At 31.1% G+C, this 22800-nt stretch overlaps 3 protein-coding genes across 5 annotated transcripts; 1 reads left to right on the forward strand and 2 right to left on the reverse strand.

Annotated features, from left to right (window-relative positions):
• Positions 1 to 1697: 1697 nt before the first annotated feature.
• LOC108477115 (uncharacterized) lies at positions 1698 to 6730 on the reverse strand. Of its 2 annotated transcripts, XM_017779571.2 has the most exons (13): positions 6248 to 6730; positions 5899 to 6092; positions 5658 to 5793; positions 5265 to 5522; positions 4978 to 5051; positions 4663 to 4759; positions 3824 to 3929; positions 3631 to 3724; positions 3286 to 3479; positions 3100 to 3199; positions 2903 to 3019; positions 2701 to 2757; positions 1698 to 2397 (listed from the first exon to the last, which is right to left on the reverse strand). In XM_017779571.2, exons 1-13 carry the CDS (start codon positions 6618 to 6620, stop codon positions 2284 to 2286), a joined length of 1914 nt encoding a protein of 637 aa, XP_017635060.1. In that variant the 5' UTR covers positions 6621 to 6730; the 3' UTR covers positions 1698 to 2283. The 2 variants fall into 2 exon arrangements, 1 of the variants encoding a protein (XP_017635060.1); XR_008275627.1 differs by lacking the exon at positions 1698 to 2397 and having other exon boundaries at positions 2903 to 3014.
• Positions 6731 to 11807: 5077 nt separating this feature from the next.
• LOC108478161 (ninja-family protein AFP2-like) lies at positions 11808 to 14303 on the forward strand. 2 transcript variants are annotated; one of them, XM_017780581.2, is made up of 2 exons: positions 11808 to 12907; positions 13755 to 14303. In XM_017780581.2, exons 1-2 carry the CDS (start codon positions 12262 to 12264, stop codon positions 14174 to 14176), a joined length of 1068 nt encoding a protein of 355 aa, XP_017636070.1. In that variant the 5' UTR covers positions 11808 to 12261; the 3' UTR covers positions 14177 to 14303. The 2 variants fall into 2 exon arrangements, with proteins under 2 accessions (XP_017636070.1, XP_017636071.1); XM_017780582.2 differs by having other exon boundaries at positions 13770 to 14303.
• Positions 14304 to 14596: 293 nt separating this feature from the next.
• On the reverse strand, positions 14597 to 18444 carry LOC108479497 (LRR receptor-like serine/threonine-protein kinase RPK2). The gene has a single exon (XM_017782141.2). It carries the CDS (start codon positions 18207 to 18209, stop codon positions 14811 to 14813), a length of 3399 nt encoding a protein of 1132 aa, XP_017637630.1. The 5' UTR covers positions 18210 to 18444; the 3' UTR covers positions 14597 to 14810.
• Between the last annotated feature and the right edge of the window lie 4356 nt (positions 18445 to 22800).

The raw sequence follows: 22800 nt of genomic DNA on the forward strand, positions 1-22800 counted from the left end.
GATCCTAACTATAGTAGTAACTAACTTAAGTAATTACAAGAAACTAAGAAACACTAAAAAAATAAGTAAGAAATAAAATCCTAGACTATGGAGAAATTGAACCCTAAAAGATGAAAAGAATAATCCTAAAAACCTAAAAATATAAATTGTCTTTGTTTCAGTCAATTTGACCTATTTCAACAAAGTTCACGTACAAAAATGTTGACTAAATTACCCCTAAATGCCTAATTTTGGTTGGAGGGCATGTTGGACAAGGACCGCCCTTGTGGTTATTTTTTTGTCTCCTTCAACAGTGATATCGCGATACCCAGAACTAGGTATTGTAATATCATCTCCAGTCTTGAAATGAGGGTCCTTAGGAATCTTGGGTATCGCGATACCCTATGGTTGATATTGCCATATAACTGTAAGTGGCTTGAGCTTCTTTGTTTCAACATTGTAAGGGATATCACAACTTCCAAGCTTGGATAACGTGATACCCCTCTTCTCAGTGATGTTTTCACTCCATTTGGGCCACTATGGGCTCTCTATATCATCCACCAACCTCGTTAGATGCCCCGGATGCTAATTGGTCATTTCGGGTCTCAAAATAGCATAAAATATACACTAATCACTTATTAGTGCAAAGAACTGAAACTAAGTAAAAATATAACAAAAACATATAAATTGCTAGGAAACAAGCTCTTTAAATGTATTAGGGAGCCTAATTTAACATATCAAATTACGACAGGTCATTATGCTAACTTAGACGGATTTGAATCTAAAAAATCGCCTAAAACTGTGTAATTTACTAGACTAAAGTTGTCACCCAAATAAGCATGTAATATGTCCCATTTTGGGATATGAGATAGTTTACAAATTAAGAATTGTATTAAAGAAAAAAGAAATGTGTTTAAGTTTAACAATGCATCTTCTTTCAAAATAATTACACATATAGTCACTTAATTATAAAAAATTTCATTTTAGACATTTAAAATAAAAAATTGTAATTTAAACATTCGTGTTATTTAGTTCAATTATTTTGATCACTCTAGTTATAATCACAAACAACAAGCTAATGTAACAATTAAATCTAATGTAACGATTAAATGTGTGGAGGATTTTTATTTTATTTAATACTATAATATTAAATAAAATAATATAAAAATTGAATTCATTATTATATATTTAATATATATATATATTTGAATTTTTAAAATTAGGATAAAAGTAAAACCATTTGTAAATTTTAAATATTATTTTTTAGAATTATGATTAAATTGATATAATATGTAAAAATTGAGGATTAAATTTATTACTATATCGACTTTTTATTTATTTCTATTATATCGGCTTTTTAATTACCACGTTAAGCTACCGTTTACAATTTTAATGGGAATGAAAAAATGACTCTTGAACTATATAACATGGATGCTTAAATTGCAAAATTTTTATTTTAGATACTTAAAATAAAAAAATTTAATAGTTGAATAACTGTATATAGAATTTACCCTTATATATATATAAATGATCCTATCATATTTAAAACATTTTATATTTATATAACTTGTTATATTAATAATTTTATTATATAAATTTTAACATGTTTGTATGTTTGCATATTCAAACCGTACTTGTGTATCTTTTTCATGTTTCGTATCTCATCAAACATTGCTAAATCTGATAATAACAATAATATTTATAATGATAAGAATAACTTAATTTTTAATTATTGATATTATAACTATTAAGGGAGGGCAAAAAACAAATAATAGGATATTGTTCAAATACCATTAAACCTAGAATCAAGCACAACATATATCATTACGATTAGCTCTTCTCCGAAAATGAACCAAAAACTTGCACTCTTCATTTTCTAAAACTGTTCTTATTTGACACACAATTGGGAATCGGTTTTCCGAATACATGAAAATACTTTTTACAGAAAATATTAAACATACTTATGTTGAAGACATCCCTATATCTGACAAATTCGAGTAACATAGATTGCATCGATTGCCTTGCCTGAATATCATCATCAGCAACCAGTGAAATTCATTCTCAAAAGCTTCGGGGTTTTGAGAAGAATGTGAAAAACAAGGATCCTGCATGGATTCTGATGCTATTGGAATCTTAAAGCAGTGCCTGTGACGCATGTTAGATTAGCTTTATAAACTAGAAGACTGCATTTGGCTTGTCAAATTTATCACCGTTGTCGCCATAAACACTGGCTGAGAAGGAAATCCTGTATTTAAACTGGCCAGAAAAGCCTTGGAATCCGACAAGGATCATCAAAGCACAATATCAACTGAAGTAAGATTGTACATTTATTACTACACTTCCTGCAGATGCCTGGTTAGCTGCTCGATTACTTCCAAAGTTCTTTCGATTTGACTCCCTCGCAATTCTTGATCCGAACTGACCAACCAAATCAAAATAACTTTGAAGTCAAGTTATAAGAAATATACCATCTCAAATATCAAACAACTCATCAAAGAAGGCATTGCGATAACATATGATAGAACTCATTTCTTAATCAAATTTTATGCTAAGGGATATATAGCATTGCCCTGTAAACAGTTAATTCTTTTAACAAGAAGAACAATATAAAGTTCTTGTAAGGTTAAATGCTTATACCGAAAAACATAAAATAACCCGAAAAGGAAAATAGTAAGTAAAGCAAAAAAAAAAGAAAAAGAAAAGGAATGAAGGAACATGGACCTGAATTGCTCTCTTGGGAAGAATTGCAGCATTATGCAAACCAAGCATATGCGCAACCTAAAAAGAGGTATACAAAACAGTATCAGTTTTAATCCCCAAAACTAGAACCGTGCAGTGCAAAAACAATCTAACCTGAGTGCAATCACTAATTTAGACAAAAGTGAAAAAAACCAATTGACTTAAAGGAAAACTTAATGCTGACCTCTCTCAGAATCTTCTTATCACCTTTTCCACTTGGTTGATCAAGATCGGCAATCTCCCAAAGAGGAATATCCAAAAGCATCCTAATAATGTCTTCATCTAAGAACGGAAATCTAGCCTAGTAAAGAACACAATAAAGAGTTCAGAGAAAAACCAATAGGCAGCACTTAGACTACGAGAAAAAGCCATTAGCACTACCTCCTTTCCGCTATCGGCGACACATCTATCATCTCTTCCTAGATTTCTTTTCCAAATTCTCTGCATGTCCAATTTCATTTCCTTGTGTAGCCCAAGCCAACTATTGGCAGAGAAGTAATTTCACTTAATATGTAAAGATATAAACCACCGTGAAATTAGAGATTAATATAAAGACACTAAACAGACCTATCATGCATATACTTTGTCTTGTGCCGACCATATCCGGCACATTGCTCATCTGCACCGGAACCAACAAGCAGAATTCTGGCCCTTGATGTGTAATTAACACGTTTATCTTCATCAGTCTCATTATTACTCTCTTCGTACATCCAACCTTCACCACGAGCAGCAAGCCACAAAGCTATTCCTATATTCAGATCCTGGAAGTTAAAATGCAACATGGGATTCGATCAGTAAAGGGTTAGAAAAAAACGACATTATGTTTTGATATCAAACAACAGAAGAAAACTAGATAATTAAGTGCTTCAGTGGAAGCTAGCAATCAATTAGATCATGGAATAAAATGAGTACCATGTACGTATTGGCAGGATTAATAAGCGACAAGACACGCTTTTTTTCCCAGGTCAACTTTGACAAATCAGCATCGATATGAACAAGTCTCCACCTGTATTAAGGAACAAAATTAAAAATTTTGACACTTAGATAAACATCGATTATCATGACAGACATCAGTTTCAACTTTGAAGGAAGCTTAACACTGAACCTTCTCAAAGGTGCAACCCTTCTAAGTTCCTTAACTCCTGTTTTTGCACTGATTCTATCAGGAGCAGACTCACCATCAAAGCTCACATTAAGGAGATCAATCTCATCTGCCAACAGACATTGGAAGGCAATTGCATCAGATAAAGGACTGACTGATATGTTTCAGTTTATTCAATAATAATGACACTTCAGTGCCACACAAGAGAGGTAGTTTGCATCCCATATCTAGCTTTTAAACTCCTTTCATCACTTTTTTGTGTCTAACAAAAGTGAAGGGGTATACTAGTAGCTTAGACCAGAGTTGTGAATAACCCCACCTTGAGTGTCACGCTTGACACTAACCAAGTTTGTTTGTCATACATGAAAGACCACTAAATTTTATTGCATCACAAAAATTTCCTCATAAGAAATATGATGTAATTAGTACCAAATGGTAAATAGTATCTATCCCTTGAACAACAGATTATACATTGGCTGGCTAGATTTCCGGTTCAAGGCACATGGATAGGTTCAAAATTGACCATTTTATACTCTTGATGACTGGATAAACTGTCATTTTGTTGACTTCTTATGCCATTAAAGGAGTAAAAAAAGGATAAGAAATATGCAAATTTTAGGTGTTAAAATAGTTGTCTAACACATTTTCTTGGTTAAATGCAATAAAAGGGAAAAAAGAAAACACGGGTGTTAAGAACTTCTCAATTTTCCAGAGTGAAGCTTTGAACAAGACAACTTTAACATGAAAAATACAAATGGGATAGAGTGAGAAACAAATTATATACTTCCAGCAAGTTAAATTACAAGAAATAAACACATAAAGAGATAGATAGCAATACTTACAATTAGGATCTAAGCATTGATCCAACAATGCAGCAATAATCATAGAATCTAATCCACCAGAAAAGAGAACAGCCACAGGAACAGTTTCTTTTTGGGCCTACACATCCATTTATGCAAAAAACAATTTAACAAATCTGAAATACAATTACAGCTCTAACCACTAGGATAAAGCCTATTCAAGATTCAACAATCTGGGCAATAGACCAAATGTTTAGTCTTAAATTGAACTTATAATAAAGAAATGAAGAATTAAACCAACGCATCTTTCCCTAACATGTAATAACAGCAATTATAATTCAGTTCAATAAATTAGACCTGATAAATATTATACAGTGATATGCGCCTCAACATTGATTCCCTCAAAGCTGTCAGCACATTCTGCGCTAAAACTGAAGCACAAATAGGTCCCATTCAATAAAAATAAAGGTTAAACAATAACATATCATCATGAAAATTTTAAATCAATAAACCAAATCAGAAAATTCTTTCAGTGATAAGAAAGGAACAAGACCACAAAACCGTATTACCTAAAATTTCCAAACTCTTACAATTGCATAATAAGACCCATGCTTATGCATGATTTTTGTTCAACAGAAACATACCTGAAGAATATGAATTTATGTCAAGTTCGGCACTCGAAGTCCTAGAATGGGAAAAATTCAACTCTGCAGGTTTGGGTTCGATGGAATCTCTTTCCCATTCAATCAGTTCTTTCAGCATAGCATTGGTCCATTCGTGTTTCTTGATTTCACTATGAAATCTCCCATCTGATTTTTTCACATCTACAGACATACTGTATATCCCACATGAAAGCTCTTCCCAAGATTTGATGCCACTAGTCCCATTTTCAACTTCAAAGCCTACAACGGAGTGACATTATTCCATACAATTCAAATTGAATTGAAAGATCGTTCATAGATGCATTGCATACAATAGATAAAAAAGTACCATATTTAGAGTAGCTCAACAGGATTAACAGTGAATCAATTACATACCAGAATCTTGTAGACTTGACGAAGTAGGTGACACAGATGAAAGCAGAAAACGAGGATCCTCCGTGGTGGGCCAGTGAACAAGAAGACTTCTCCTACCAAACGCATCTCGACCAAACCACAGGGTTTTCGAACTTTCCTGTCAATGACAAATAAGTAAAACTTTAGTAACAGATTGCCTGAAGAAAATATAAATTTTACCAAATTAAACAAAGACACACAGTGACTTACCACTAGGGGTTACCTGCCAGTAAATGATAGCCCATGGTCCTTTTATAACTGAAAGAACATCAACAATAGAACCTTTGGCTTGTCCATTAAAATCACAAGTTGTCCTATGTTCCTGGGAACGGCAGGAACAGCAGTTTCCCAGAGATTGCATAAGACTTTCAGTATCATTTTTGTCAATGCCAACCTCAATTCCTCCAAATATTTCACCTTTAATCATACAACAAGAAAAGAACACAAAGCAATGGGATTATTCACTGCCTTACAAAACAAAGAAGCATAAACTGAATTTTTTTTTTCTGAATTTCTGATAGCAAAAGAAACAAAACCCAAAAATCTAATCAGAAGAAAGGAACAAATTTTACCATTGTAAACAAGAACGTTCCCTGAAGAATCCATCAATGGCTGACAAACAGGAGACACTCCCCTTAACTGCAACGTAGCACCGAGAAAAACAAATTCAGCAAAAGATTCAGGCATGTCCGAAACATTGTCTAGGACGTGAGATTCCTCGTTAAAAGAAGAAACCCGATGGTTAGTAGAATTTGAAGAGTTAAAATGAAGAGGAAGAAGAAGCTTCATGGTGCCCAAGCTATCGGGGCCACGTCTTTGTAAAGCAGCTTTAAGATCATCTACAGAAAAAACCAGATGTGATTTATAGGATGAAGATATGGAATCGAGATTTAGAGACGATAAGCCGATGCGAATGCCAGAGACAAGTAAAGCAATTCCGCACATCTTGTTACCGGCGGCAGCTCCCTCTCGATTTCTCAGTGTTTCAACTGTTCCATTTAGGGTTTTGACTTTCAACCTCCCTAACTATATTTTAAAGTTCGACTCTTACATAAAAAAAAAAAGGAAAAAAAAGTTAAAATATGTTTTAGTAGTTAGTACCATAAAATTTAAGATTTAATTTTTATATTTTAATCTATTCATTATTGTCTTTTGTAATTTTGTCAAAATGTATTAATTTAAGATATTTATTTTCTTCAATCATAAAAGAAATTTAATTAAAATTTTAAAATAAAATATTTACTTTTAATGATTGAATTGAAAATTTCAAATAAAAATATATGAAATGTAAAAGTTAAATCTCAAATTTTATAAAAAAACATGGCATGTTTAAAAAAATTGAAGTTCATCCCAAACAATGATTAGAGCAACATTTCAAATTTGAAATAAGATCCTCTAAGAAATCAAGGGTGAGTTTAAAACAAGAGTGATAATATTGATAGTAAGATGAAAATTAGTGATGAATATACTTTTGGAATTAAAATAATTAGAATGTGAATTTAAAATAAAAATTCAAATATATAATATTTAGTTATAATTAAATTTATTATTTATATTAAATGGTATAGATTAAAATTATGTTGCACTAAAACTAAAATTTAAAAACAAATTATTAAAAAATTTGTTTTTAAGTTTACAGCTACTATTGTCCTAATTTTCACCATGTAAGAAATCAAATTATGATACAGCACAAGTGCATTAAAACGAAAAGAAATAATTAAAGTGTTACAAACAAACCGAATAAAAATTGAAACAATGAATCAGACTATTTTAGACAAACTAATCAAACTAAAGCTCATAGTAATATTCAAAAACTCTCAAATTTTAATTATACACAATTAAATTCTCAAAATTCAAGACTTCTACCTTTATCAATTAAATTAAGTTCTCGATAAAAAATTATTTTTTTATAATTAGACAAGCTTATCAAAAAGCAAAAGAAGATTGAAATTAATCTCGTTGAGCTATTCATATTGAAAATTTGCATTAGATTTATATTAAATTATAATACGAGAATTTACATTAAATTTATATTAAATTTATATTAAATTATAACACACTTGAGGAAAAAATATAAAATATATTTATAAAAATATTATATGAAACCAGAATTCTTAGAATGATAAAATTAAAATTTGAAATGCTTTTTCAAATGTCATATTTTTTGTTTTTAGTAAAATAAAAGATAAAAATTCTTAATAATAATAATATAATGTACCCCACGGTTAGTGGAATTGCTCTCAATAACATAATTTTCCTATTCTTTTATTTAAAATATGAGGGTGAGAAAATTTTGATAAATAATTTAAGATAAATTTGAATAAAAAATAAAATATTTAGTTTACACAATTCGAGTTATCTGAAAATCCGAATAAGAAAAGACAAAATTACGTTCTTTTAATAAATGTTTATATTTTCTAAAGTTAAAAGTCAATACTATTAAGTTAAAAATAAAATTACGTCGTTTTAATAAATATTTACATATTAAGTTAAAAGTAAAATTATTATTTTGTTTATGTAATTAAATAATTTTGTACTTCATCTACTAATTAAATAATTAATTTACGTAAATGTAACATTAAATATAAATAATAAGATTCATTAACTCGATTCAACTTGATTTGAAATTTTTTTTTTTTACTCGGGATGTTGATTGTCATTTGGCTGGGGTAGGCGTTATTATAAGAAACGAGAATGGTTACAAAAAGTGAATACATTAGGGAAAATACACACAAACCATCAAAATCTCCATGCATTTAGATCAAGGGTTAATATGCATTTTGGTACTTGAACTATACCTTATTCTTCAATCTAGTACTGATGGTTTTTTTCTCTTATTTTGATACCTAGGGTTTTAGTCTGTTAACCATTTTACCCCAGATCGTTACAAAAAGTGATGTGGCAATAGGACTAATCAACAGTTGACACATGACATAATTGTTTAAAATATTTTTTTAAAATTTCCTCTTTATTCCTCTTTTATTTCCAAGTGGACTTTTTTTTTTTTTTGTCTTTTACTTCTCCCTCGTCATCAATATTCATCATCGTTCATCAACTTCTTCCTATCATCATCATCCCCAGCACTACTCCACCATCACCATTACCATCATCAAGTTTACTGTAGATTCCAAAATTGGTCTCTTGATATTTTCTTTAATAAATCTTATCTTTATTATTATCACCAACAAAAAATCATCACCATCTCCAACAATGTCTCGTCACCACAGTCTCTAATACCGAAATGTTTGGTTATGCACTCACAGTCTTTGGGGTTATACTCTACACTGTAGCCAAGAAACGAAACAAATGATGCCTCATCTTGAGATTCAATCTTTCCTTTATCCTCCGAGCTTGGATTTTTTTAAAATTTGGGGAAAAAAAACCCCTCACCATTCCACTTCGAAAGTTTTTTTTTTTTAGAGAATAAAAGAAGATGGCGAAAGAAATTGTTTTTAGAAAAATTAGTTGGTGTATTTTGAATCGGAATGTGAAAGAGACCAAAATTGAGGTTGGATTCAAAAAAAAAAAAATTGTCCCCAGAGTCTAGGGATGGTTGTAAACATGAGTTTTCTGGTGGTTGGGTCTATAGTATGAAAAACAAAGAGAGGAGAAACAAAATAACAAAAAAAAAAAATGAAAAGTTTGAAGAAAAAACAAAGTAAAAATCTGAAAGAAAGATTGATTCCCGTGAAAAAATAAAAAAGGAAATAAAGAAGAAATTGGAAAAAAAATAAATTTTAACAAAATAAAAGAGGAAAAATGAAACAAAATCCACGTGGAAATAGTAAAGAAATAAAGGGAAAATAATTAACAAATATTATGCCACGTGTCAACTGGTAAATTGGTCTAATTTTGCCTTGAGGTAAAGCGGTAATTAAGAACAAAAAATTATAAAATGATGTTGAAAAATGAGGTATAATTCAGATTAACCTTTAAATCAATAATATACTTATCCAGCTGCAATCGGATTCTTTTAAGACAAACCGGAAACCCCTCGTCGCAGTTCAGAATTTAGATATTACCAAACATGTTCCACACGTAGTGTCCATTGTTGCATTTTAACAGGTCAACACGTGTCTTCCTTTTATGTCGGAGAATCTTTCAAACACAATGTCTACATCATTGACGTGTCCTCCCTAATTATATTCCCTTCCAGCTTTATCTGTTTACTTTCTTGGAAAATACTAACTGCCAGTTTCCCCTTTTTAATTCATTTTAAAAAATTAATGAGAGAAAATACAATTAATGTGCATTGATAAATATCGACTAAAAATTTGTCCTTATCATTAAATATGTTGTTTTCATAAATCTATTTATTTATTTTTCTCAAATATCTTTTAAATTAGCATATTTAATTATTTTATTTTTATACTTGTATTTTTGTCAATCACATAAAAATAAATGAAATAATTAAAGTTCTATAATTTTACTTGATATAGCATAGACGTGGATTATTACATTGATGACACGTAAACATTTAATTAATTTTAAAATTTTAAAATTCAAAAAATAATTATTTTAAAATTTAAAAATCATTAAAATATTTAAAATTTTAAAATTATTTTTAAATTTTAAAAATAATTAAATGTTGACATGTGATCCATGTACCACCAGATGCCGCATCAAGAAAGTTAACAAACATTAAATTTTCATTCATTTTAGATTGATTTGATAAAAAATACAAATTCAAAGATTAAAATAAAGTAAATAAAAATTAAAATAACATTTTTTGACAAAAATTAAAATAAAAATAACTTTTTTTAAAAAAAAGTAAAGAGCAAAAAATCCTTATAAATTTATCAATGTTAGTATTTATTATAATTTAAAATATTAATGTACTTAAATCAAACTTGCACAATAACTAGAATGGTTCAAAATCAAATCTTACTCAATAATGAACTCCATGTGATGATTTGATAATTAAGGGTATTCATCACCCAAGTATGACTTACATTTGAGTCGCATTAGTTACATTTATTATTCGATTTTATCTTGTTATTATAATTTACAAAAAAAAATCTTGCTCAATAATCACAAATAAATTCTATTATTTTAAATCATTTAAATCATTGTTTTAATTTCAAATTTCTTTGTTGATTTGAAATTTTGATGAATGTTAAATTTAAAGTGTAAGTATGAATAACTTAATCATTTTCTTTATAAAAATGAAAATTTAATTTTAATAAAATTTAAATAATTTATGAGCAAGTACGTTAATTCTGCTTCTAGTTTTACACTTTACCAAAGTTACGCATTTTATTTTTATACTTTAATTTTGTTAATTAATTTTATTAATTTTTTAAATTTAAAATTTTAGTTTTTATCAATAAAAATATTGTTAAATCTATTAAGTTTAGTTTTGATATTTTCAAAATTTAATGGTTCAAACATATTATTTTATGTGTAATATTATATTTAACTTATTATTTCTATATATTACTCACTAAAAATTTAGTTAATTGATTAAAATTTTTATTTACATTAAAATTAAAATTTTAAAATTTAAAAAGTATAAAATTTAAAATAATTCAATTAAAGAATATAAACTAAATTTATACTGTACACATGATAAAAGAATAATAATTAAATTTAATCAAACAAATTTAATTATTATTTTAATCTAAAATTTTAAAATTTAAAAAATATAAAAAATAAAATTTACTAATTTAAACAATACATATACTATCAAAATAAATAAAAAATTTAATTCTACTCTTTAAAAGAATATCCTTTCTCTGCCTCTCCCTCTACTGTTTATATAAAGAACAAACTTAGAAGTGAAGGGAGGTAGCATCATTGGTAAAGGAGAAATTTAAAAAAATGAGGAAACCACGTGGCAAATTCCTAGACACCTAAACTGAAGCCGACACGTAGCTGCTGCTCCCTGCTTCATTTTATACATTTACACGTGTTATTATATCCCCTCCCAACTTGTTTTCTTTTTGTTTTTCTGGCCAGCTTGTTTTCCAAAACACGTTAAAAAGGCAATTCCTTTTAAACTATTATTATCTAAATCGTATACCACGTGTCGCTCGGGTGCTTCTCCTGATCGCCACTTGTCTCCGTCTCATTTCTCAGGGTATTTTCGTCATTCAATAAATACTTCTTCCTCATTTACTCCATTTTCAACATTAATAAAAAAGAAAGGAAAACCCTCTAAACTCTCTCCCTCCTCCTACTTCTCTTGAATCTCTTCAATCATTTTGCTCTCTTCACTAACACCCACCCAATCAATTGTTTCTCTCAGACCGTCCTTCTTCTTCTTCTTTTTTATTTTTATTTTTATTTGTAAAATCGACTTCATTAAATATACAATTTTTTTTGTGTGTAACGAAATGAGCTTGAAACATTTTTTTTTTGTTTGAGTTGTTATTGGTTTCAAGTTGGAGTTTTATCATTCAATCTTAACTCTTATTTGTATTACATAATTCTTTATTTTTCTTAAAAAAAGAGAGGAAACTTTGGTGTAAAAATAATCAAAGTTTATGCATATTGGTAAGGCTAACTTGGATCAAAATCTGGTTTTTTGTTATGACACATAGACAGAGAATAGCTTAAGAGATTTTTTTTTCTTTTTCTTTGCGTTATGTTTCCATCAACAATGGGAGAAACAAATGAGAACATAAGAATTAACAGCAGCAAAGATAGGAACAATCTTTCTTTGCAGATGGAGAAATACCCAAGGGACCTGTTACAAAGATTCATGTCAACTGAAACCCAAGCTTCAATAACAAGTGAAAGAGAAGAAGATGAAGCAGAAGAAGAAGTAGAGCTGAATCTTGGGTTATCATTAGGAGGCAGATTTGGGGTTGATAAGAATGCAAAGAAGTTGATAAGGTCATCATCCATTGCTAGTTCAATGCCAACATTTAGAGAAGAAGGTGCCAACAATACTCCACCAACGATTCCTTACCCAACACTGATTAGAACCTCTTCTTTGCCCACCGAGACTGAAGAAGAGTGGAGGAAGAGAAAAAAATTGCAAAGTCTAAGAAGAATGGAAGCCAAGAGGAGAAGAAGTGAGAAGCAAAGGAGTTCGAGAGAGAAAATGGAGGTGAATTTGTTAGAGGAAGACAAGCAACCTGGAAGAGCCAATAATGTTGGGGTTGGACCACCATTTGGATTGCAGAGTCGGGCTGCATCTGCAAGGCAGATCACTTCACAAGGCTCTATAGGATCACTAGGAAGAAGCTCTTCTAGTATGTCAGAAATGGAAAATAAAGCTCTTCAAGGTACTTTCTCCAACATTATCATCTATAGGATATTGTACATGCATTTAGTTTCAATTCTTGGATTTTGGGTAGATAATAGTGGCTTTGTTAGTTTCATAGTTGAATTGGAACTGACTTCAGTTGAGATATGGTGGCATTTCCCCTTGCATCATTTTGCAGTGACATTATCTTTATTATTTTGATCTCCTTTTCTCTTTTAGGCTTTTGAAGTTGAAGTTTGTTTTTTGGAATGATTCACTAGTCTTAGGCTGCATTAGATGTATTTGAAAATTGATGAAAATTAGTGCATTGGAGTTCAATGAACTGTAGCCGGTAAAGAGTACCATACTACTATTACTATACAAATACAGGCGCTGTGGCGGCCAAGGATGTAGTTCAGATCTCCTTCCTCTTTCTCTATGACCATGCGCTTATGAGTAATTAAAGAACATAAAAATCATGGGATTTAGAATTACTGGATATTCAAATAAGAGAGCACTCATGGACGAAATCATCCTTGATTGAAGTTCCTTTCACTGCTACTTGGACTTGTTGTACATACTTTGTGATGGTTTTGAATACCCTGAATTACACACTCGAGCTAATCAGCAGATATTTTGCACCTTGGAGGAGAAACGTATCAGTTTCTCCTACTTCTTCCATGTAGTATCACTTTACGGTTTTAGCCTGCTTGATCGATCTTTTGGCAACATGTGGAAGATTTTAAGTTTGGCCCATAGATGCGAAATTTGTTTCGATTACTCCTATGTCAATAGCTAGCAGCCTAACGTCTGCCATGTTGATCATCGGTGTTGATTATTTATGATTAAGCTATTGGTTGCAGCAGTTGGTTTTCATATTCTTATAGTCCCATGCATTGCAGGAGCAGGCAGTTGTGGTGAAGCGAGAAGCTCCGGTAGCACCCAGTCCTTGCAAGATCAAGGTAGTCAAGAGGCTGCATGTTCTTCAGGGAAAAAAAAAAGTGAAACCTGCTATACTCCGGAACTTGAGGCCGAAACACTGAGTAAAACGGTTGAAAATAAAGGGAAAGAACGAGGGAATGCGATGGAAGACATGCCTTGCGTATTCACCAAGGGAGATGGTCCAAATGGGAAAAGAATAGAAGGCATTCTATATAAGTATGGTAAGGGAGAGGAAGTGAGGATAATGTGTGTGTGCCATGGAAATTTTCTATCTCCAGCTGAGTTTGTTAAGCATGCAGGTGGTGGTGATGTCGATCACCCTCTTAGACATATAGTTGTAAATCCTAACTATGCTTCATTTTTCTAATGGACTTTGATGTCATCCCTTCACAAAATTGCCCATTGGGATGTGTTATAGGGACAAATTTGAAAGTGACAATTTTTGGAAAACATTCATTTTCTATTTGGAATATGTTAAGAAGTGAAAGTCTAAACTTGCTTCCTGATGTCTTGTAGGAGAGATTTTTTTTTCAATGCCTCTTCTTTTGACCATTTGGTTCAATCTTTGCCAGCTGGAGTTTTAAAGCTACAGATTCTGGGATTTACTTAAAAAACTGTGGATTTGTTACCAGAAAAATATCATAAAAGATTCTTTACCAAAAAGGTAAAAAATCTTGACACCTTAAAAAAGGATCCACAAAAGTAGAAATACCCAATATCTCATAAGATTTTAAACACTGGTTAGCACTACAAAAGTAAAAATCTTGACATATTAAACCTGCCTTGATTAGCACTACAAAAGCAAAGAGAACTGAAATACATTTATATAAAGCAGTCTCCAAAATTCATATCTGCTATTTTTGTGCAGATCATTAAGGATTGTTCTCAGCCAGGGGATGACATTTTTGATTTTTGGTGCGAATGTACAAACTACAAGTCTGTTATGACTTGTGCACTTAAGCTGTTCCTTACAAGATCATAGTATGCACCCAGAAACCAGATTATCTTACCGAAGAAGGTTGGATTCGTTTCAACCGACGGACAACTTGCCTCATAGTTGGTCTTGCTGAGAGGCTATCAACTGTGCATGTAATGGCCAAGTGCAGCAGTTCTACAAGATGGTCATGCGGACCGCTATCCCATAACCTTGCAGTGAACACATCCTTTGCTTGACCCTGTCGCAGCATCATGCAGGCCCAAGAGACGATATTGAAACCATTTGCATGCGAGGAGAAAGAAGGATCCAAAGCTTTTTTATCTGATATCAACTCGAGAAGCACAACCCCATAGCTGTAGACATCAGCCTTCTCAGATACACGGCAGGTCATAGCATACTCCGGTGCAACATATCCAAATGTGCCGGCTACACCAGTTGTTGCATGGGTCTCGGAGGTACCCAAAAGCCTTGATAATCCGAAATCAGACAGATAAGCATTACAATCATCATCCAACAATATGTTACTTGGCTTGACGTCCCGGTGCAGAACCTTTGGATTGCATTGGTCGTGTAAATATGCAAGTGCATGGGCTACATCCGAAGCAATCTTGTGAACAATCTTCCAATCTACAGCTCTTGTGGACCTTTCCTTGATAAAATTTTCTAAATTACCACCTGACAAATAATTATATATGAGAAACATCTCCGTTTCACTGGCATGGTAACCTATTAAGGTTACAAGATTAGGGTGCCTCATTGTTTCAAGGGTCTTCACCTCAGCATGGAACTGCTGAACACCTTGGAACCTTCCAATAGCAAGCCTCTTCACTGCCACTAGAGTTCCCGGAGCTATTTCAGCCTTGTACGTAGCACCAAAACCTCCATTCCCAATGCATTTTCCAGCACTGAAGTTCCCTGTTGCCTGGACAATTGCTTCATACGTCAATGGAACCCCAATGTCAACAAAAGCTGTAATTTCCCTAGTTTCAGAAACCTGAACCCTGGACATTGGAACCCATTTCCTGGTGTAAAAGAAGAGAATGACTAGAACTAGAAGAACTGAAACAATGGCTGAGGCAGATGCTATGGATGCGATCTCAATGGAATCTAGACTTTGATCATCAATTTTATTACTGGAAGGAGAAGCTGCACCAATTTGTGAACTTCCAGTGAAGGTTGTTTCAGCAGACCGTACAGACAGCGAGAATACATGGTGTGAACGAAGTAAAGGCTTTTCATGGACACCTGTATGATTCACTGCATTACCATTCAATGGTAATGATCCAGACAGGTCGTTGGATGATACTTCAAGCATAGAAAGAGACTTCAAGTTCGAGAAACCAGAAGGAATTTCCCCTGAGAATTTATTATTATTGAGCTGAAGAGAAGTTAGGTTTCTCAGATCAAGAAGACCTTGTGGAATCTCACCAGATAGCGAATTTGATGAAAGGTCCAACACTTCAAGGGAACGAAGCTGTGCAAAGCTAGAAGGAATGGAACCAGTCAGGTTGTTGCTTGCCAAGGAGAGATGTTTGAGGTACTTCAACTGATGGAGCCCTTCAGGAACCGGACCTCTAAACTTGTTTCTGCTTAGGTCAAGAAAAACAAGAGATTTCAAGTACCCGAAGCATCTGGGAATTAACCCCGTAATCTGATTCTCGGAGACATCCAAATATCTAAGAGATCTGCAAATTGCACTGATTCCAAATGGAATATGACCGGACAATTTGTTCTTGCTAACATCAGCAATCAACCCATGAAGCTTATTACAGTTTCCAAACAAACTTCCCGGAAATGATCCAGTGAGCTTGTTCCCACCAGCTAAAAATGCATAATCAATCTGCTTCTCCAATCTTGTTGGTACAACTGGCAGCCCTGGGAGTGAACCAGAGAAGCTATTTCCACCAAAATTGTGAATCAACACAGCTTTCGAACCAGAAAACGGAAAAACCATTGCATGCCGCGTTTTATACGCAAAGAATGACAAATACAAAAATACTGGATCACGGGTTTGGAGAAGTCCGTAACTCAAGGAGGAAAAGCCGGGGCATACACTTTGATTAAATTTGGGGATCGATCCGGACATGAGGTTTCCACTGATATCAAAAAGTGTCATACAGGGAATTGGAAGCTTATCATCAAGCTCCCCGGTTAGCCTGTTCGAGCTCAAATCCAGATGCTGTAGTTTCTTGCATCCAGCAAACACGCCAAATATTTCCCCACTGAAGCGGTTCTGAGCTAAGTTCACCATTTCCAAATTCTCACAACCGCTCCAACTCCTTGCTAACTTCCCCTCAAGATTTGCCCTTGGCACCCAAAGTAGTTTTAGCTTAGCAAGGGTAGTAATTCTCATGGGAATGGAGCCTCGAAAATGATTATACTCATCAGTAGTAGCAAGTGGCAATCGAAATGAAAGCTCTTCACTTGAACTCTGCTCACTCAGCACGGGATCAAAGAGATTGGAAAGGACAAGAACCGACAACTGAGCACAATTTCCAAGCTCCATGGGGATCAAACCGCTAAGGTTGTTCCTAGAAACATCGAGAATCTCGAGCTTATGCAGCTGACCAAGCTCATTAGGAATAACACCATCCAACATGTTAGAAAACAACAAAAGAGTCCGTAACCGCGGACAATTCCCCAAGCTACTGGGAATACTCCCAACTAGGAAATTCCACGACAGATCGAGATACTCTAGATACCGACAATTACTTCCAAAATTCTCAAGAATCGGTCCGTTTAGCTGATTATTAGACAAATAAAGTCCCTTCAACTTGTGGAAACTACCAACATAACTAGGCATAGACCCCTTCAGCTTATTCCCAGCTAAATTCAAAACCTCCAAATCCACAAATCTTGAGAAAGATCCTGGAATCTCCCCTTCGAGTTCATTAAACCCAAGATTCAAAACCCGCAAATTTCTCAACCCCACAAATTCATTAGGCAACTTACCAGTAAGTGAATTCCCTTCAAGATCAAGTTCTTCTAAGTTCTGTAAACCCCATAGTTCTAAAGGAATTTCACCACCAATATCATTAAAAGCAAGAGACAAAACTCTAAGCTCAGTAAGTTTCCCAACCAAAGGTGACAAGTTCCCCACTAATTTCCCCTTAGAACATGCACTTCTCCTCAATCCAAAACCATAAAACGGGAACTTAGACAGCTTTGAAGAACAAGAACAAGGTTGAGCAAAGTTACCTTCAGAAACTTCACGACAACCACCAGGAATGGTGATAGAGATGACCTGAGACCTTGAATTGCATGAAACTCCAAACCAGGAGCAGTGATTAGGGTTGTTTGAAGAGTTCCAGCTTGAAAGAACCCCAGAAGGATCAAAAACAGAGCTTTTGAACTCCAACAGGATTCTTTTATCAGAAGCCAAGTTCCCTGAAGCTAAGTAGAAGAAAGCAAACAGTTGAAACACAAACAAGATCAAATCTTTACAGAACAGATAGCATTTCATGGTGTTTCTTTTTTGGTTAGAATAACAAAGATGATATCTCTGTTGTTGAAAGAAAGAATCCACCCCCAAAGGGACCAAAGATTACTCTCTCTGTTTCCTAACGGCAAAAATCATTTGATTAAAGTCTTTGGATGAGAAAAACGCGTTTTTTATTTTGCTTCTTCTCTGATGGTGTTGAAGGAAGAAAGTCTGAGTCTACTCTTGAGCAAAGCTCTGTTTGTTCTTTTCTTTTTTTTCTATGCAAGATAGTGTGGCCCACGCAGACTAACGGGTGAGCGAGGTGGGGTCCATCTGCCGGTCAATTAATACATCATAACCGTCCATCAACACACGGCGGCTCCTTGGAAGACCAGGCGGACTGTGGGGCCTATTTTGTATCCCACATTTCCTACTTATATTACAAATAAATTTTTTTAATTTACGAAAAAGTATAAAAGAAAATTCTAATATTTTCTAAAAAATTTATAAAAAGATTTTAAAAGATTATTATATCAATTTTTTAACATTTTAATAATTTTGTATGATTATTATGTTTTTCAGTAGGATAAACTACATTTTTAATTATTTAATTATCAATAAATTTATATTTTAATCACAAAATTATAAAAATTATAATTTAATCACTTAATTATTCAAAATTGATTATTTAAGTCATATCTTTGTTATCTCTGGTATGAATATCAACGTATCACTATTCCTAAAAAGTATTTGAATGAGTTATACTATTAGTAACTCAGTTATTAATAAGTTTTTATTTTAATTACTCAACTATAAAATGTTATAAAATAATAACTAATAGTCGAATGACATTGCACATTTATTCATAGACTTAATGGTTAATTTGGTCCTTAAACTATAACTAAAGTGTCATTTTAAATTTTTATAATTTTAATCCAAAATCCAAAAAAATAAAATTATTAGAAAATTGTAAAAAGCTTGGAAATTTCTTATTTTTTTGAAAATATAAAATATATTTAAAATTTTATAATTATGAGAAATAATTAAACTTGTAAAAATCAAATTCTGAAATAAAATATTATAAAAATTTAATGAAATTTTTAAAAAATATTTTATAAAAAATAATTAAAATATTTAAAATAATTACAATGAAATTTAAAATATTGAACCTAAAAAGGTCACATTTTTACTGGGATAGAGGAAATAAAATTATAAACAAATCTATTTTTCTTAAATGCCCAAAATCTCATTGTTCATCTCCATATTTTTTTCATTGTATGGCCATTTTTAAATAAATTAAACTTAAGTTTCTTTTCTATTCATTTTTTCTGTAAGTAAACTGAAAATGGTAAACATAATAATAGAAACAAAAATCTTATTTTGTACTCCAATTTATATTATATCACTGAAATATTTTAGAATTTTATTATTATTACTTTGAGAATTCATCTAGATTTAGAATAGTGATTTTGAATGAGGAATGCATAATATGTTATAATTTGTAACATAAAATATATTTTAAAAAAACAAAAGTTAGAAAAATTGATAATAGGATTTGTTTTATTTGAGGTAATAATTAGACAACCATATTTGCTAAAGTAATATTAAAATGATCGTTGTATCTCACTTCAACTGCTATTTTAAAAAAAAATAAATTTAAACCATATCATTAAATCAAATCATTAATGATAAAAAAAATATTTTCACAAATTGATTAGTATTTACATCTTACCTTTTCAATAAGATGGTTTTGATTAGGTTTAATGACAAATTTGATCACTAACGTTTTATATTTTATTAAAATAGTCCTAATTGTATTTTTGAGTCTTTTTTTAACAACCTTTGTTCTTTTTTTTTTCAATCTACATTTTTCTAACAAATTTAACGAAAGTACCTTTAAAAAAGTTAATGAAGATGATGTGGAATTTCATATGTGGAATATTTTTAATGAGATGTAATTTATTACTAAGATAACCCAATAAGATAATTGGGTTTTTTACCCCAATATTATAAAAAAATTATACACAAAAATGAGTTGTCAGCCAGATTAATTACGAAAATGGTATAGATTTTGGGGTCGCGCCTACCTGACTTTTTTCGTTTAAAAAAATTATTATTATATTATTATTATTTTTAAAAATATTTAAAATAATATATGAGTAAAAATATGGGTTTTATATGGGTGGGAAATACCCGAACGGGTCGAGCCTGTCAGGTAGGCACGACTAGTCGCGCCTGACAAGTAGGCGCGACTGCCACGTCAACTCCCCTGCTCTCTTTTTTTCTTCTTTCCCGAATTGCCCTTGTGTTGCACATTTTCGTAACATATTTGTTCTTTTTTAGCAGAATTTCTAATACCTCGTATAATATGTCATGCACATTTTATTTTTATTAAAATATTTAAAGTTTCTTACGAGGCCAGGTAAGAGGAGTTTTTTTAAATAAAATTTTTAAATCAAAAAATAATTATATATCGAAATAGGTTGTCAGTTAAATTACAAAAAATTTAGGCACATCAACATATTATACGGGGTATTGGAAATCCTGCTAAAAAAGAACAAATATTTTACGAAAATGTGCAACACAAGGACAATTCGAGAAAGAAGAAAAAAAGAGAGGGGGAGTCGACGTGGCAATCACCTACACCGACAGCACGACCCTTTTCGGTATTTCCACCAAGATAAAACCCGTATTTTTACCCATATATTATTTTAAATATTTTTAAAAAATAATAATATAATAATAAATTTTTTAAACGAAAAAAATTAATATTAAAAAATTGTGTTGCGCCTGTCAGGTAGGCGCGACCCCAAAATTTATACTATTTTCGTAATTAATCTGGTGGACAACCCATTTTAGTTTATAAATTTTTTATAATATTAGGGTAAAAACCCAAGATAATTACACGTGGACAATAATAAAATAAATAAATAATACATTAAATTTCAAAATAACTCTTAATTTAAAGAAAATAAACATAATTATCTAAAAATTAACTCAAGAGAAAAACTTCCCAAGAAACAAATGTACGAAAGATTGAAACTTTTTGAAAGAAAAGAAAAATTAAAATCTTAAATTTATTAATTAAATATGTTAAAAAAGTAGATTGAAAAAATAACAAAGGTTGATAGCAAAAAAAAGCTCAATAATATAATTAAGGTCATTTTAACAAAACATACAGAAGTTAGTGACCAAATTTATCATTAAACCTTTTGACAATTAAAATTGTTTATTGAGATATGTTGTCCAAATTTTAAAAAAATTAAATGGCATATTTAAGGTAGGTTTTAAGAATTAAATTGAAATGATGAAATATGATTATAAGGTAAAAAATTTAAATGTATAAACAAATTCATTAAAATGTATAGAATAATCACTTATATATTATTTATAATAATATTTATTATTGTAATAAGTAAGGAATTTATCTTTATTTTCTATGTAGGGTGAATCTAGGGCTCATAAAATGAAAAATTATCTATTTTAATTTTTTAATTTTTAAAATTTAAATTAGTAAAAATAAAATTATACTTTAACTTTTAAAAATATTAAAATTATAATTTAATCTTTTAAAATTATATTTTTACTATTATAAAATTATAATTTAATTTTAACCTCTAATTTTTTATTTTTTAACTTCGCTCACGAAGATACTAATACATTGGATAAAAAATTAATTGAAAGGAATAGATAGTGACCGAGAAATGAGTAGGTACAGTTAATATAAAATAATAAAATAGGATATTTGTGGAATTATCAATAATGTAGCAAATATTTTAATGTTTTCAAGGAACGGTGTGCTGTGCAATTTTTGGGTGTAACCATGTGGAAATGGAATGCCCAGATATATTTTTTAATTCTATTTCTAATAATTTAATTTATAATCAAATCTTAGATATGAACAACTCAGCTAAAATCCTATAACGGGTTTGTTCAGGAGAAAAAAAAAAGTAACTCCTTGTAAGTTAGTAATGGTTAAAAAATCCAAAAAAATTTAATTTTAAATTTTTTAAATGATAAATAAATTTTGAATTAAATTTAGAACTTGTTTTCACAATTCAAGTTAATATAAAAAAGTGAGGACCACAAATGTGACACCAACATTAATGATGGGTGGTGTCTGATTGGAGATTAATAAAAGCATTTAGTGGGTGAGATGTCACATTAACTCTCACCCATTTCCATTGGTTCAAATCAATTCCAGCTTTTCTACAAAATCAGGAAGGGATTCTGAGACTTGGTCATTTATTATCATCATTTTTTGGTTAAATTTCTACAGCTTCATTTGTAAAATAATATGAAATGAAACAAATATTTTCGTCCATTTTATTTTTTGAAGAGGTATAATGATAATTATTTCTATTAATAATGATAAGATATCATCAAATAAAATTAAATAAATTTAATTACAAAGACAAGATTTAAGTTAAAATAAAATTAGATTACACTTCCATAGGGTAGGATCTGAATTCAAATATTAAAAGTTTAAGGTTACAACCTTTACAAACTATGTCAAAAGCTTCATTGACTTATTTGCTTTTTTTTTTAATTTATTTTGAAGATGGATGGAAAAAAATAATAAGTAATATTTATTTTAAAAATTAGTGTTCTTTTGAAGTGAAAGATGGGAGTG

The sequence above is a fragment of the Gossypium arboreum genome, chromosome 12, assembly GCF_025698485.1.
Source record: "Gossypium arboreum isolate Shixiya-1 chromosome 12, ASM2569848v2, whole genome shotgun sequence".
In the NCBI taxonomy this organism is placed as follows: Eukaryota; Viridiplantae; Streptophyta; class Magnoliopsida; order Malvales; family Malvaceae; genus Gossypium; species Gossypium arboreum.